Here is a 12,848-nt window from a genome sequence, read left to right as displayed (position 1 = left end):
TTTTTTTTTTTTTTTTTTTTTTTTTTATATTTCGAAACTTTTTTTGTGTGGAAACACACTCATTTTGAGCATCACATTCCAGCTTCATGATCATATATCTGTAAAATAAATAATAAGAAGAATTTCATACAGGCAATTAAGAATAAATGTGATACTCAAGAGAACGTTTTGCCTTTGGGGAAAATATCATAATGTTTACATGCAATTTAATATAATTATTAGGGCTGTTGATTTAATTTGTCAATTTGGTTTGATTAATTATGAAAAAAAACAATGTCTGGCCTAGACCTGTATGTCATCTTACATTGCATGCAATTGCTTAATGATGAACATGATGCAGAGCAATGACTCAGTGCATCATATAGCCATATGATAATGCAGTTATACACACACAAAAAAAAAAATAGTTTAGCAATATCATTTGAGCAAGAGCAACAAGGCTATTTTTCCTGAATATTTGCATGATGTTATAATGTGACATTGTGATATAAATGTGATATTGATTTTATACAAAGTAAACAATAAATAAACTGATATATATTGATTTAGACATATTACTGTCAATATCCCTGTTTTTCTCAATTTTACAAATGAAAAGAGCACCAAACAAAGCCACAGCAGAACTGCTTTTCCGACAACATACAGCAGCATTTCGTGAATGAATCCACAAGTGAGTTAATGATTCAGTGACTCATTCATAAAGACTTGCGAGCAAGTCACTTGCTTTCTTCTTGAATGCATCAATAAATGTTAATTTATTAACATTTCAATATATGCTAATTCAATATATGCAATATATGCTAATATTATTTATTTATTTTTAAATGAATACATTTATTTGGCAAGGATACATTAAATTGATCAAATGTGACAGTGAAGACATTTATAATGTTACAAAAGGTTTAAATTTCAAATAAATGCTGTTTTTGAAGTTGATTCCTGCGAAGCATTCCAGCATTTCTATTCATCAAATAATCCTGACAAAATGTATCACTTTCCACAAAAATATTAAGCAGCACAACTGTTTCCAACATTGATAATAATCGGAAATGTTTCCTGAGCAGCAAATCAGCATTGTAGCGTCTGGACCAATCAAACACACAATTTTTCATTTGATTTAACAAATCAGTTATTCATTAGATTAACAAATCGTCACAGTCCCCTCACCCAATAAATATTTCCCTTAACCAGGAAATTAACGTTCTTAGAATTGACAGACAGTTGACCCTGAGAGGTCAAGTAAATATCTACAGCGGATCTAAATATTTATAATTAATTATAACTAGTTATGATTAATTATTCATATTTCCCCATGAGCTGATTCGCTACAGCATATTAGAATGATTTCTGAAGGATCATGTGACACTGAAGACTGGAGTAATGACGCTGAAAATTCAGCTTTGCATCACAGGAATAAATTATATTTTAAAATATATTCAAACAGAAAACAGTCATTTAAATTTGAAAAAATATTTCATAATATTACTGTTTTTACTGTATTTTTGATCAAATAAATGCATCCTTGTGAACATAAGAGACATAAATGTTTAAAAATCTTCCCGACCCACAATTTTTGAATAGTAGTTTATATCTGTCTTTTCGTGCATCGCATACAGTAAAAGATCATTTAATATCAGTGTGTCAAATAACAGCAAATTTGATTTGTAGCCAGTACTTTTCGCCTTATGGGAAAATATCTCATAATTTATATACAAATCCAGTTACTGGTATCCAGGCAGTGTACAAATTGCATGGCAAGCAAACAAAAACATGCCGCTTTTTCTCAGGTTCTGCAAGACCACGCCATTAGATCAATATTTATTATTTTCTTTCATCCTATGTCCCACATTCCCTATCTCCATTACAAGGTTATTCGTCTCCACACCGGAGAAAACACAGGAGTTTCCCCAACCTTGGCTGAAGAAATCTCTCTTTAGAGATTAGCAATTAAACCACATCCCTCTATACTAGTGACAGAGTTTAAAACTCATGAGAACCAATCCAATCACTCACATGAAGAGCCCTATCCAGAGAACAATCATGAAGGGAATGGAGGATGTCATTATCACCAATCAGCCCAACGAGGGATGGTGTAAGTATCAGATGAGGCGTCTGATGAGCACTAGCGTTGATCACCTAAGCCACTGATCACCACCGACAAACCAGAGGGCAAAACGCTCCTTTACTGGAGAGCTCTCTGAGAGCCTGTGGTGCAGACCTGAGGGCACCATGTAATCAAAAGCCACAAGCTATTTTGTAATCAGAAGCAGAAACTAGAGGCATAAATGAAGATGAGATCAAGAGGAAAATGACGCTAATAATAATCTAGAGTTCAGCTGCAAGGCTTCGTGAAGGCTGTGGAGGTGTGTTTATGCATTATTACTTATTGTTTGAAGAAGGTATTTATTGGTGATTTCTGAGGCGCAATGCTGAGTTTATGATACTTGACGTCTTTTCACCAGGGATGTTATACAGAATTGTGTTATGATTTGTTTGGTTATGGCTAATATATGAGCCCATGAGAACAAATACTTCAGTAAACATTAGGAACGTTGTCACAACCCCACTTGACAAACTGTGTAATAGTGTTATGGTGGGTTTTCCTATCACCAAATGGCACCCTTAAACCACCCAAAGTCCGTTTGTTGCATAATGAATAAAAATGGCTAGTACTTTCTTGATCTGGCAAGCTCTAATCTGATTGGCTGCTTGGCTTTACACGATTTTCAGCAGTTGGGGTGCACAAAAAGTCATGTTTGGAAGGCAAAGGGTTGCTATAATGAGCAAATCACCTTATAATTGCCAATGTTTTTAAGGCTGTGGGATGAAATCTTTGCAAGATATGAGTTTTGTTTGAGGAACTCACAATCAAGTAAACTAGACACTTTTGACTTTTATATTCCACTTTGTTTTCAGAGTTAGATAAAAAATTACTTAATTGGTGTTGATGGTTCCATGAAGGACCTTTATCTTCTATGGAAATGTTCCATTTCAAAGGGTTCTTTATAGTTAAAGTATAAAAAGGTTCCTTAGATTTTTAAAATGTTCTTCTGAAAGGTTCTTTGGGGAACACAAAATGGTTATTTTATGACATCTCTAAGGAAATCTCCTTTTGGAACCTTTACTTTTAAGAGTGATCTTTAAGATAATTTGCATGTATTAACATTTCTGATTATAATGTGTACACACATATTTTACAATCCTGTTTTACATGTAAATACTATTTACTTATTATAGTAATTACATAAATTGGGTAATAACCAGATACTAACCTTGAATGTACCCTTAAAGTTAACCTTATGTAGTTACCTTATATTACCCAGTACTTTTTTTGGTAAGTACACTGTAAGAGAACATACTACAAAATATAGTGCAACACATATTTCTGAACAGCTTGTACAGATGACCTGTGGTTGGTTGTTTTCCATGTCAGTCAGACTGTCTCATGTTGTTTAAGTGGGCAGTTCTTGGCTAGAATATCCTGCATGGTTTTGTGTGTGTATTAACATTTCTGATTATAATGTGTACACACATATTTTACAATCCTGTTTTACATGTAAATACTATTTACTTATTATAGTAATTACATAAATTGGGTAATAACCAGATACTAACCTTGAATGTACCCTTAAAGTTAGCCTTATGTAGTTACCTTATATTACCCAGTACTTTTTTTGGTAAGTACACTGTAAGAGCACATACTACAAAATATAGTGTGGGGGGGTAATCCCAGTTACTTAACCATGAAATAAGAAAAATATCCAATAGATTTTGTATTTTTAGAAAGAAAACACTCCACTGAAAGGAACATGCACAGACATGCACATATTCAGATGTGTCATTTCACCAATACACTTTCAAGAGGAAACAGAGGACCCCATTACTTCGCCCATGACAAACTTTAAAATGTTCAAATTAAATTAATTAAAATTCTGTTATTTACTTATATGATAATTTACTTTTTGTTTTTCAGTTTTATGTGGAACTCAAAAGGTGTTTTTTTTTTTATTGCTGAAAAACCCCCACCATAAAACCACTTAGCACTGAAGTAATACAACAGCTTTGTTTGAAGAAGAGACCCAGATGTAAGCAATAGTTGTGATAAATTTAACAGAAAATTGTCCCCTAAACTCATATTTAAACACTCAAAAGTGTCAGGAAGTGTTGTGACACATTGGACATCAGTGACATCAAATCCATTGGATCTCGCTCGTCTTGCAACTGATTGCAACATGCTAATGTGTGGATGTATCTTTTTTAAATGGGAAAGTTTTTAGTGAAACGTAACTTAAATTTTGCCCTGCTCTTCATACAAACTGTATGCCTTCATAGCACTTGGAATAAGGCATGAGATGATTATATTTATCTTACTGGTACATTTCATGCTCTCTTGGCATTTTCATTTAATTAAGCAAATGCAAATGCCATTAAAAAAAAAGTTACACAGTTTTTCTCTCTATAAAAAGCAAGATCTATTAGAAATATATAATTAAGCAGGATTTGTTTTCCTCTACAGATAGGTGGTAATGTGAGTCAAAGCGAACACTATCGGTTATCATTTTCCTGCTTCAGTGCTTGAAGCATGGGTTTCTTTTGGAACTATTTTCATTGGCAAAGAAATACAGGAACCAACTCGAGTTCTCAACATTCATTATTTATAGAACTGCTGTATAAGAATGTGATAGGAATATGAGCAACGCTTTTTAGTGAAGAACGGAGTCAAAACATTCGAGTCACCTGTGTGCTCGAGCTTAATGCGAATCATTCATGCTGATATTCAGTAGTACAGAAGCACTCTAAAAGACACCTAAGAACGGTTTAAAGGGCAGAGGGTGCTGGAATCTGACCCTGACCTCACAGGAACCGAAACGAATCACACTGTCACATTACTGTTTCTAAGACCTGTCGTACCTGTATATTTTGTATCTGGTTGTAAAGCCGTGTTGGTATCGCTCGGTGAACTCGATGAATTCCTGAGAGCGATGGAAAGGACCTTTATCGGACAGCAGCCATCCGAGCGGTTCCGCGGAGCCCACATACACAGCCAGAGAGACGAGCACACAAGCACAGCGGAGAGAGATCACCATCCCCTCCCATAGGAGCATCAGGTCAGGCGGTCTAGGACCAACGCTCCGAGCCCACATCCTTCAGCCATACATGCTCCCTCCTCGCAAATCCCCGTTGTGTCCTGCAACTCAAAATAATAGGTGTTTTCAAACGGCGATCTCAAGTTAACATCCCCATCACACAGATTTCGGAAAGAGGGGCAGGCACTACCTGACATGAGTTACACTTCGGCTATCCGAGACACGGGGGAAATAATAAAAGACAACACTCGGAAATCCTTTTAGCAACTGTCCGCCCAGGAAAGCGATCCTTTTCGGAACAGGTCTAAAGTATGTCGATAAAATGTTTTCTCACATCAGGTGAAAGCAGGTGCGCGCGCGTTGCCAAATCCACGCTGGCGCGCAATGGAAGAAGTTGACGCACATCTGACAGAGGTGGGAAAAATGTTCTATGGGAAACGCTTTTCGCAGGAATAGACAGTGAGATTTCTTTAGAGCCCTCTGTTCTCTCGGGGCGAGCAGGTTGGATGCTCTCTCGGTCTTGATAGGCTGCAAAATATGATGGAGCATGAATGCCGGTTTCCCCACGAGTGCATCTCCTGCCTTAACACTTTTCACACTGAGCAATACATATAAAGCATAACTCTCGTGCCCCCACCCTTTCTCTATTTCTCTCACCCTGTATGCCCCTCCTTCTGCGCATTCACTTCTTTTTGTTGGAGAATGTGCCCTGGAAAATGTACTATGATGTGGTTTGATTTCCTCTAAGTAACAGAATTTAAATAAGGTAAGTCACTTGCTATAAGTGTATTGTACATGATGGTGTTACATTAACATTCATGTTCTGTTAGGGGTCTGAGACACCAGCTGTTTTAATAGTCCAAAAAATACTAAAAATGACTTTTCCTTCCCTTTTTTACGTACAGTATCTTATGAGAAATTAGCATAAACAATACTTAAACAACTTGATTGCATACTTTAAATATCCTCCAAAATTACATAAAATTAAATGAATAAATAAAATTCTGATAAAATTTTATAGAATAAATACAATTTTCATATGTATAGCCTACATATACATTGTGATCATACACACACACACACAGTGTACAGTCAATATCAACAGAACACCAGAGCTCTCTTTTCTGCTGTGCACTGTGATTATAAATAGTCTTAAAAGCATTGATTACAAAATGATGAGGGGGGGGGGGAACACCAGAATATTAGGTTTGTGGAGAAAAGAGGAAGTATTAGATGAGAACTGTTTCATATTCAAAAAGAGACTAAATCAATCATGCATGGGATATCTGTAAGTGCTGGAATATCATCTTCTATTTTAGTGCTACTCTTCTGGGTTTTTAATTGGAAATGTTTTGACCTCCAAACGTGTGATACATTTTAGATATGGTGTTATGGTTCCTTTCAGATACAGTGGGGTTTAAAAGTTTAAAACTGTATTGGCGTCGATGGCCTCGTGGGCAGCGCGCCGACATACAGCGCAATTGCTTTTCGGGTGTCTCGAGTTCGAGTCCCGGCTCGCGGACCTTTACCGATCCCATCCCCCGCTCTCTCACCCACTTCGCTTCCTGTCGACCTATACGGTCCTATCCAAATAAAGGCATAAAACGCCATAAAAAAATCTAAGACCAGTACACTTGTTATATTTTGCATTTCTCATACAATACATTTTTATTACTAATTACAATATGTTATCAGCGTAACAACTTGATTAAAAAGCATAACTGAAAAATGTCAGAAATGGTGTGTTCCCTTTTGTTTCCAAAGAGCATATTGAGCTTCAGTGGAAGCAAGAACTTGTGAGTCGCATGATCAATGTCACATAAAATCTGAGTGTTGACATCTTATGGAGTTGACAAATTTAGCTTTTCACACTTGTATAAAATTAAGTAGCGATTTTGTTTTCTGATGTTTTACTAAGAGGAATCAATTAATGTTTGTTTTTTATTTAAATGTACTGTACTTTAAAATGTAATCTCCACCAACCAGTAATCCATGTCTTCGGTGTCACATGAAGTAATCATTTTAATATAATGGTTTGGTTCTCAAGAAACATTTAATATTATCGACAGTTGTGCTATATTGTCAGAAATAATGGTGGACAGGTGGTTTGGATAGAAAGAGTGAAAATGTGCTTTCATCGTTTCAATTAAATAAAGCAAATCCAATCAAATTGTACTTTTCTGTTAACAACACTCTAGTGATCATCTCTGATTAATTTCACAGTGGAAGATTTGCCATTTAAAAAATGAACGGCAGGTAAAGTTGTGCGTCGTGGTCTGTCCCATGTCTGAAGAATCGGTGAACTATTCGCTGTGTGTGACCTAAAACTCCAAGTGAAGCTCCAACCAATTACAAAAGCAATTACAAGATTAATTAAAGTGAAATTAAAAATACTCTGGACACTTAGAAATATTCTCCAGGAAAACTTAAAAAGTGATCTCCGCTCTTGGGAAAGTTGCTCACAGTTCATCTTTACCGGCAATTCATTACCCTCAAGCTTTTGAAGATAATTTCAGATGTAATGCAAGTCTGTCAGCAGAGGCAGAACATCAAATGTTTGCTCTGTGTGTCTCTGACATTATTTCTGTGAAGAGCAGAGTTGAGGAGGGGAAATGAGTTTCCTTTGAGGCTAAAGACTGTTATAGTTTCCAGTGTTCTGGGTCTTTGTTGTCTGTTTACACAGTAACTGAAATGTTCCCAAACCATTGCCCTGCCTTACTCTTCCCTTTTTCCCTATTTCCCATTCCTTCTGTCTGTTCATTTCACTCTCTGTTCCTTACTTTACCCTCTACTCCCCATTCCTTCTCGCCTCTTTGTTGCTCCGTTTCTTTCGTTGTTTTCCTCCTGCTGCCTGCAGAGCAGAGGGATTCAGTCACTGTAGTTATTTGTGTGGTAATCATCTCCTGCACCTCAGTAGCTCAGCTGGCATAGATGAACCGGTCGAAGAGGTACATCCTCCATTATGGAGGAAAGACTTTTTTCTTTTTCAACCAAACCAAAAGAATGTGGAGATGCATGTGTCATTCTATCTCCAGGAAATAGGTTTGATGCTTTGGGTCACTGCAGGACTATGGCTGTGTGCATGACAATACATTGAGTTCCTGAAGAACCATGGCAAGAACTTGATGCAGCAATATTTCATGTACACTCTTAAGGCTCTGTCAAGTCAAGTCAAATCACCTTTATTTATATGGCACTTTTAACAATACAGATTGTGTCAAAGCAGCTTTACAGTATCAAATAGGAAAATAGTGTGTCAATAATGCAAAATGACAATAGTAAACACTCAATTTTCAGTTAAAGGCAGTTCATCATTGAATTCAGTGATGTCATCATCCAGCTCAGTTCAGTTTAAACAGTATCTGTGCAATCAAGCCGACGATATCGCTGGAAATTAAGTGTCCCCAGCTAAGCAAGCCAGAGGCGACAACGGCAAGGAATCAAAACTCCATCGGTGACAGAATGGGGGAAAAAAAAACCTTGGGAGAAACCAGGCTCAGTCGGGGGCCAGTTCTCCTCACTGTGTGTGATCAGCGAGTGAATAACCACTTTACTTCTGTGATCGTATCGTTTTAGAATGCTTGAATTAAACCACTGGAATTGTTCGGATTACCTCCTTTTTGGACCCCACTGACTTTCACTGTGAACAAAAACAACTGAAACATTCTTCTTTTGTGTTTCTCAGAAGAAATAACATAATTTGGAACAGCATAATGCTGAGTGAATGATGATAGAATGTTCAGTTTTAGGTAAAAAAAAAATCCTTTAGCTGTCTGTGCTACATTGCAGTTTAAATAGTTCCCTCTATTTAAAAAAAAATCTTTTCTGACCACTTAACTTTCATTTCTTTTCTTTTTTATTACAATCCTGCTCAGCACAGGCTAGAGATAGGTTATATTTTGCACTAAAAAACATTGTTTATTAAAACTTCATACACTTCTAAAAATTAAGTTTCTTTATTGGGATCTATCTAAACATCTAAAATGTGTTTTATAGTGGAAAATGATTCTTTAGATTAATAAAATACACTTCACATTAAGAAATGGTTCACATGGTTGGTTTAGGAAGAGTTCACTAAAAGGTTCCCAAAGATTCTACTGGATCACTGCAAAAAAAACTTTATTTTTAAGCAAATATGGTGACACATCAAATATGGTGACGTCACATGACACGCGAGAATCAAGTTTGATGTTATTAAGGTGTTGCCCTGTTTGATTTAGGCTCTGTGTGAGAGTGTCTAAATCATGACAGAATTTTCATTTTTGCTGAAGTAGTAGTTTATTGCAGAGTCATGATAAATTGAGAGTTCTTTAGCTCTGTGTAATTGTAGCATAAACACTATCCAAAAACCCGTTTGTTTTAATTTTTTTTAGGTCTTTTGTAACCTGATCTCACAGGAACCATTATGAGGTGATGATTTCGCATACATTTACACTGCTCAAAAAATTAAAGGAACACTTTCTAATCAGAGTATAGCATCAAGTCAGTTAAACTCCTGGGATATTGATCTGGTCAGTTAAGCAGCAGAGGGGGTTGTTAATCAGTTTCAACTGCTTTGGTGTTAATGAAATTAACAACAGGTGCACTAGATGGGCAACAATGAGATGACCCCCAAAACAGGAATGGTTTTACAGGTGGAGGCCACTGACATTTTTCCCCCTACTCATCTTTTCTGACTGTTTTTCACTAGTTTTGCATTTGGCTAGGGTCAGTGTCACTACTGGTAGCATGAGGCGATACCTGGACCCTACAGCTAAAAATTAAGTTTCTTTATTGGGATCTATCTAAACATCTAAAATGTGTTTTATAGTGGAAAATGATTCTTTAGATTAATAAAATACACTTCATATTAAGAAATGGTTCACATGGTTGGTTTAGGAAGAGTTCACTAAAAGGTTCCCTAAGATTCTACTGGATCACTGCAAAAAAAAACTTTATTTTTAAGCAAATATGGTGACACATCAGTAACATCAAAGCTTACAGGTGTTGGTGTCATGACGTCACATGACACGCGAGAATCAAGTTTGATGTTATTAAGGTGTTGCCCTGTTTGATTTAGGCTCTGTGTGAGAGTGTCTAAATCATGACAGAATTTTCATTTTTGCTGAAGTAGTAGTTTATTGCAGAGTCATGATAAATTGAGAGTTCTTTAGCTCTGTGTAATTGTAGCATAAACACTATCCAAAAACCCGTTTGTTTTAATTTTTTTTAGGTCTTTTGTAACCTGATCTCACAGGAACCATTATGAGGTGATGATTTCGCATACATTTACACTGCTCAAAAAATTAAAGGAACACTTTCTAATCAGAGTATAGCATCAAGTCAGTTAAACTCCTGGGATATTGATCTGGTCAGTTAAGCAGCAGAGGGGGTTGTTAATCAGTTTCAACTGCATTGGTGTTAATGAAATTAACAACAGGTGCACTAGATGGGCAACAATGAGATGACCCCCAAAACAGGAATGGTTTTACAGGTGGAGGCCACTGACATTTTTCCCCCTACTCATCTTTTCTGACTGTTTTTCACTAGTTTTGCATTTGGCTAGGGTCAGTGTCACTACTGGTAGCATGAGGCGATACCTGGACCCTACAGAGGTTAAACAGGCAGTCCATGATGGCACATCAATACGTGCCATTGCCAGAAGGTTTGCTGTGTCTCCCAGCACAGTCTCAAGAGCATGGAGGACATTCCAGGAGACAGGCAGTTACTCTAGAAGAGCTGGACAGGGCTGTAGAAGGTCCTTAACCCATCAACAGGACCGGTATCTGCTCATTTGTGCAAGGAGAAAAAGGATGTGCACTGCCGGAGCCCTACAAAATGACCTCCAGCAGGCCACTGGTGTGAATGTCTCTGGCCAAACAAGCAGAAACAGACTTCATGAGGGTGGCCTGAGGGCCTGAATTCCTCTAGTGGGCCCTGTGCTCACTGCCCGGCACTGTGGAGCTCGATTGGCATTTGCCATTGAACACCAGAATTGGCAGGTCCGCCACAGGTCCCCTGTTCTTTTCACAGATGAGAGCAGGTTCACCCTGAGCACATGTGACAGATGTGAAAGTGTCTGGAGAAGCCGTGGAGAACGTTATCCTGCCTGTAACATCGTTCAGCATGACCGGTTTGGTGTTGGGTCAGTGATGGTCTGGGGAGGCATATCCATGGAGGGACGCACAGACCTCTACAGGCTAGACAATTGCACCCTGACTGCTATTAGGTATCGGGATGAAATCCTTGGACCCATTGTCAGACCCTACGCTGGTGCAGTGGGTCCTGGGTTCCTCCTGGTGCACGACAATGCCCGGCTTCATGTGGTGAGAGCATGCAGGCAGTTCCTGGAGGATGAAGGAATTGATACCATTGAATGTCCACCACGTTTGCCTCTCCTAAATCCAATAGAACACCTCTGGGACATTATGTTTCTGTCCATCCGACGCTGCCAGGTTGCACCTCAGACTGTCCAGGAGCTCAGTGATGCCGTGGTCCAGATCTGGGAGGAAATACCTCAGGGCACTATCTGTCATCTCATTAGGAACATGCCCCGACGTTGACAGGCATGCATACAAGCACGTGGGGGCCATACAAACTACTGAGTATCATTTTGAGTTGCTGCAATGAAATTTCAGCGAAACGGACTGGCCTGCTGCATCATTTTTTTTTTCACTTTGATTTTCACGTTGCGGCATCCTTTTGTTCCTAACACATTACCCAGTCCATATCAGTAGATATCCAGCATTCTATTTTTACCTATTGAGATGTGATGTGTTTTCAAAGTGTTCCTTTATTTTTTTATTTTTTTTAAAGTGTACAATATGAAACGTAGGAAAATGTTTTGTTGTTGTTGTTGTTTTTTTGTTTTTTTTTACAAAAAGCAAACATGAAAGCCCAACCCTAAAAAAAACCGTCACTGGGATGCAAGGGGATCGTATTAAACTCACAAATGAAATTTTACAGATATTGTACAATTATATTGCATGATGTGCCATGAGATTGTGTTGGTCTTTAAGCTTTCAGATGTGCAGCTGAGATGTTTGCTTAGAAGAAATACCGAAAGCAGTGCCTCAAATTCAGATGAGGAAATAAGAGTTAAAAAAAAAAGTTAAATATTTAAAGAAATAGTGTGTAAATTATTCATTTTCTAAAGTAACACTGTTTAACAGCAAGACCAGTGGACAAAAGATCAGAGTGGTTTCTTTGTTTCCGTGGAGAAACGAGAGATCACTAGATCAGACAGTGCCTCAATGTACTTTTACTAATGGTTCAAAAAGAGGGTAATTTTTAACAATAATAACTGAACAGCAGTTAGGTACAAATAAAGAACAATTCCATCTCAGCGGACGTGACATTTTCAGTGAAAATGTTAAATGTAACTTCACTGAGAAAGAAATCACTAGTATGCGGAACTATTATTATGCATAATAAACTGAACCCCCTGCAGGTACAGTCCAGATGTCAATCTAGACAAGTTTCTCTCCACTTTAAATCGAGAAATCCACTTACGTTATGGATGTGATAAAGGATAATGGACACGACTTTTTGAGAGATGACATACTTTAGGAAGTCTGTGATTTGAAATGCACAGTTTAGAAACAGTAATAGCCACGTAGGAGACCTGGTCCTCTGAACATATAATGTTTCATTTTTTTCGTAGTTGTTCTCATATTAAAGAAAAAAACAACAACCCCCCCAAAAGCCCCCCCCCCTTGAAAGTAGCAATTAAAAAAGACATTGGGAAGCCAGCTACAGTAAAATGCTTTGAAACCAGCAGAT

The 12,848-nt window shown here is 37.6% G+C and overlaps 1 protein-coding gene across 1 annotated transcript in view; it reads right to left on the bottom strand.

Moving 5' to 3' along the window:
- The window catches only part of LOC107715511 (BMP/retinoic acid-inducible neural-specific protein 3-like), a 27,559-nt gene extending 21,843 nt beyond the window's left edge, over positions 1-5,716 (bottom strand). The window contains exons 1-2 of the mRNA XM_016521663.1: positions 5,278-5,716; positions 4,912-5,188 (exon numbers count right to left, since the gene is read on the bottom strand). Coding sequence (XP_016377149.1) covers positions 4,912-5,144 — 233 coding nt within the window. The 5' untranslated portion in view covers positions 5,145-5,188; positions 5,278-5,716. The remainder of the gene's footprint in view (positions 1-4,911; positions 5,189-5,277) is intronic.
- Between the last annotated feature and the right edge of the window lie 7,132 nt (positions 5,717-12,848).

The sequence above is a fragment of the Sinocyclocheilus rhinocerous genome, unplaced genomic scaffold (assembly GCF_001515625.1).
Source record: "Sinocyclocheilus rhinocerous isolate Xijiao unplaced genomic scaffold, SAMN03320098_v1.1 scaffold510, whole genome shotgun sequence".
Lineage (NCBI taxonomy): Eukaryota > Metazoa > Chordata > Actinopteri > Cypriniformes > Cyprinidae > Sinocyclocheilus > Sinocyclocheilus rhinocerous.
The sequence above is the reverse complement of the archived record's forward strand: the minus strand, read 5'-3'. Positions and strand labels throughout refer to the sequence as shown.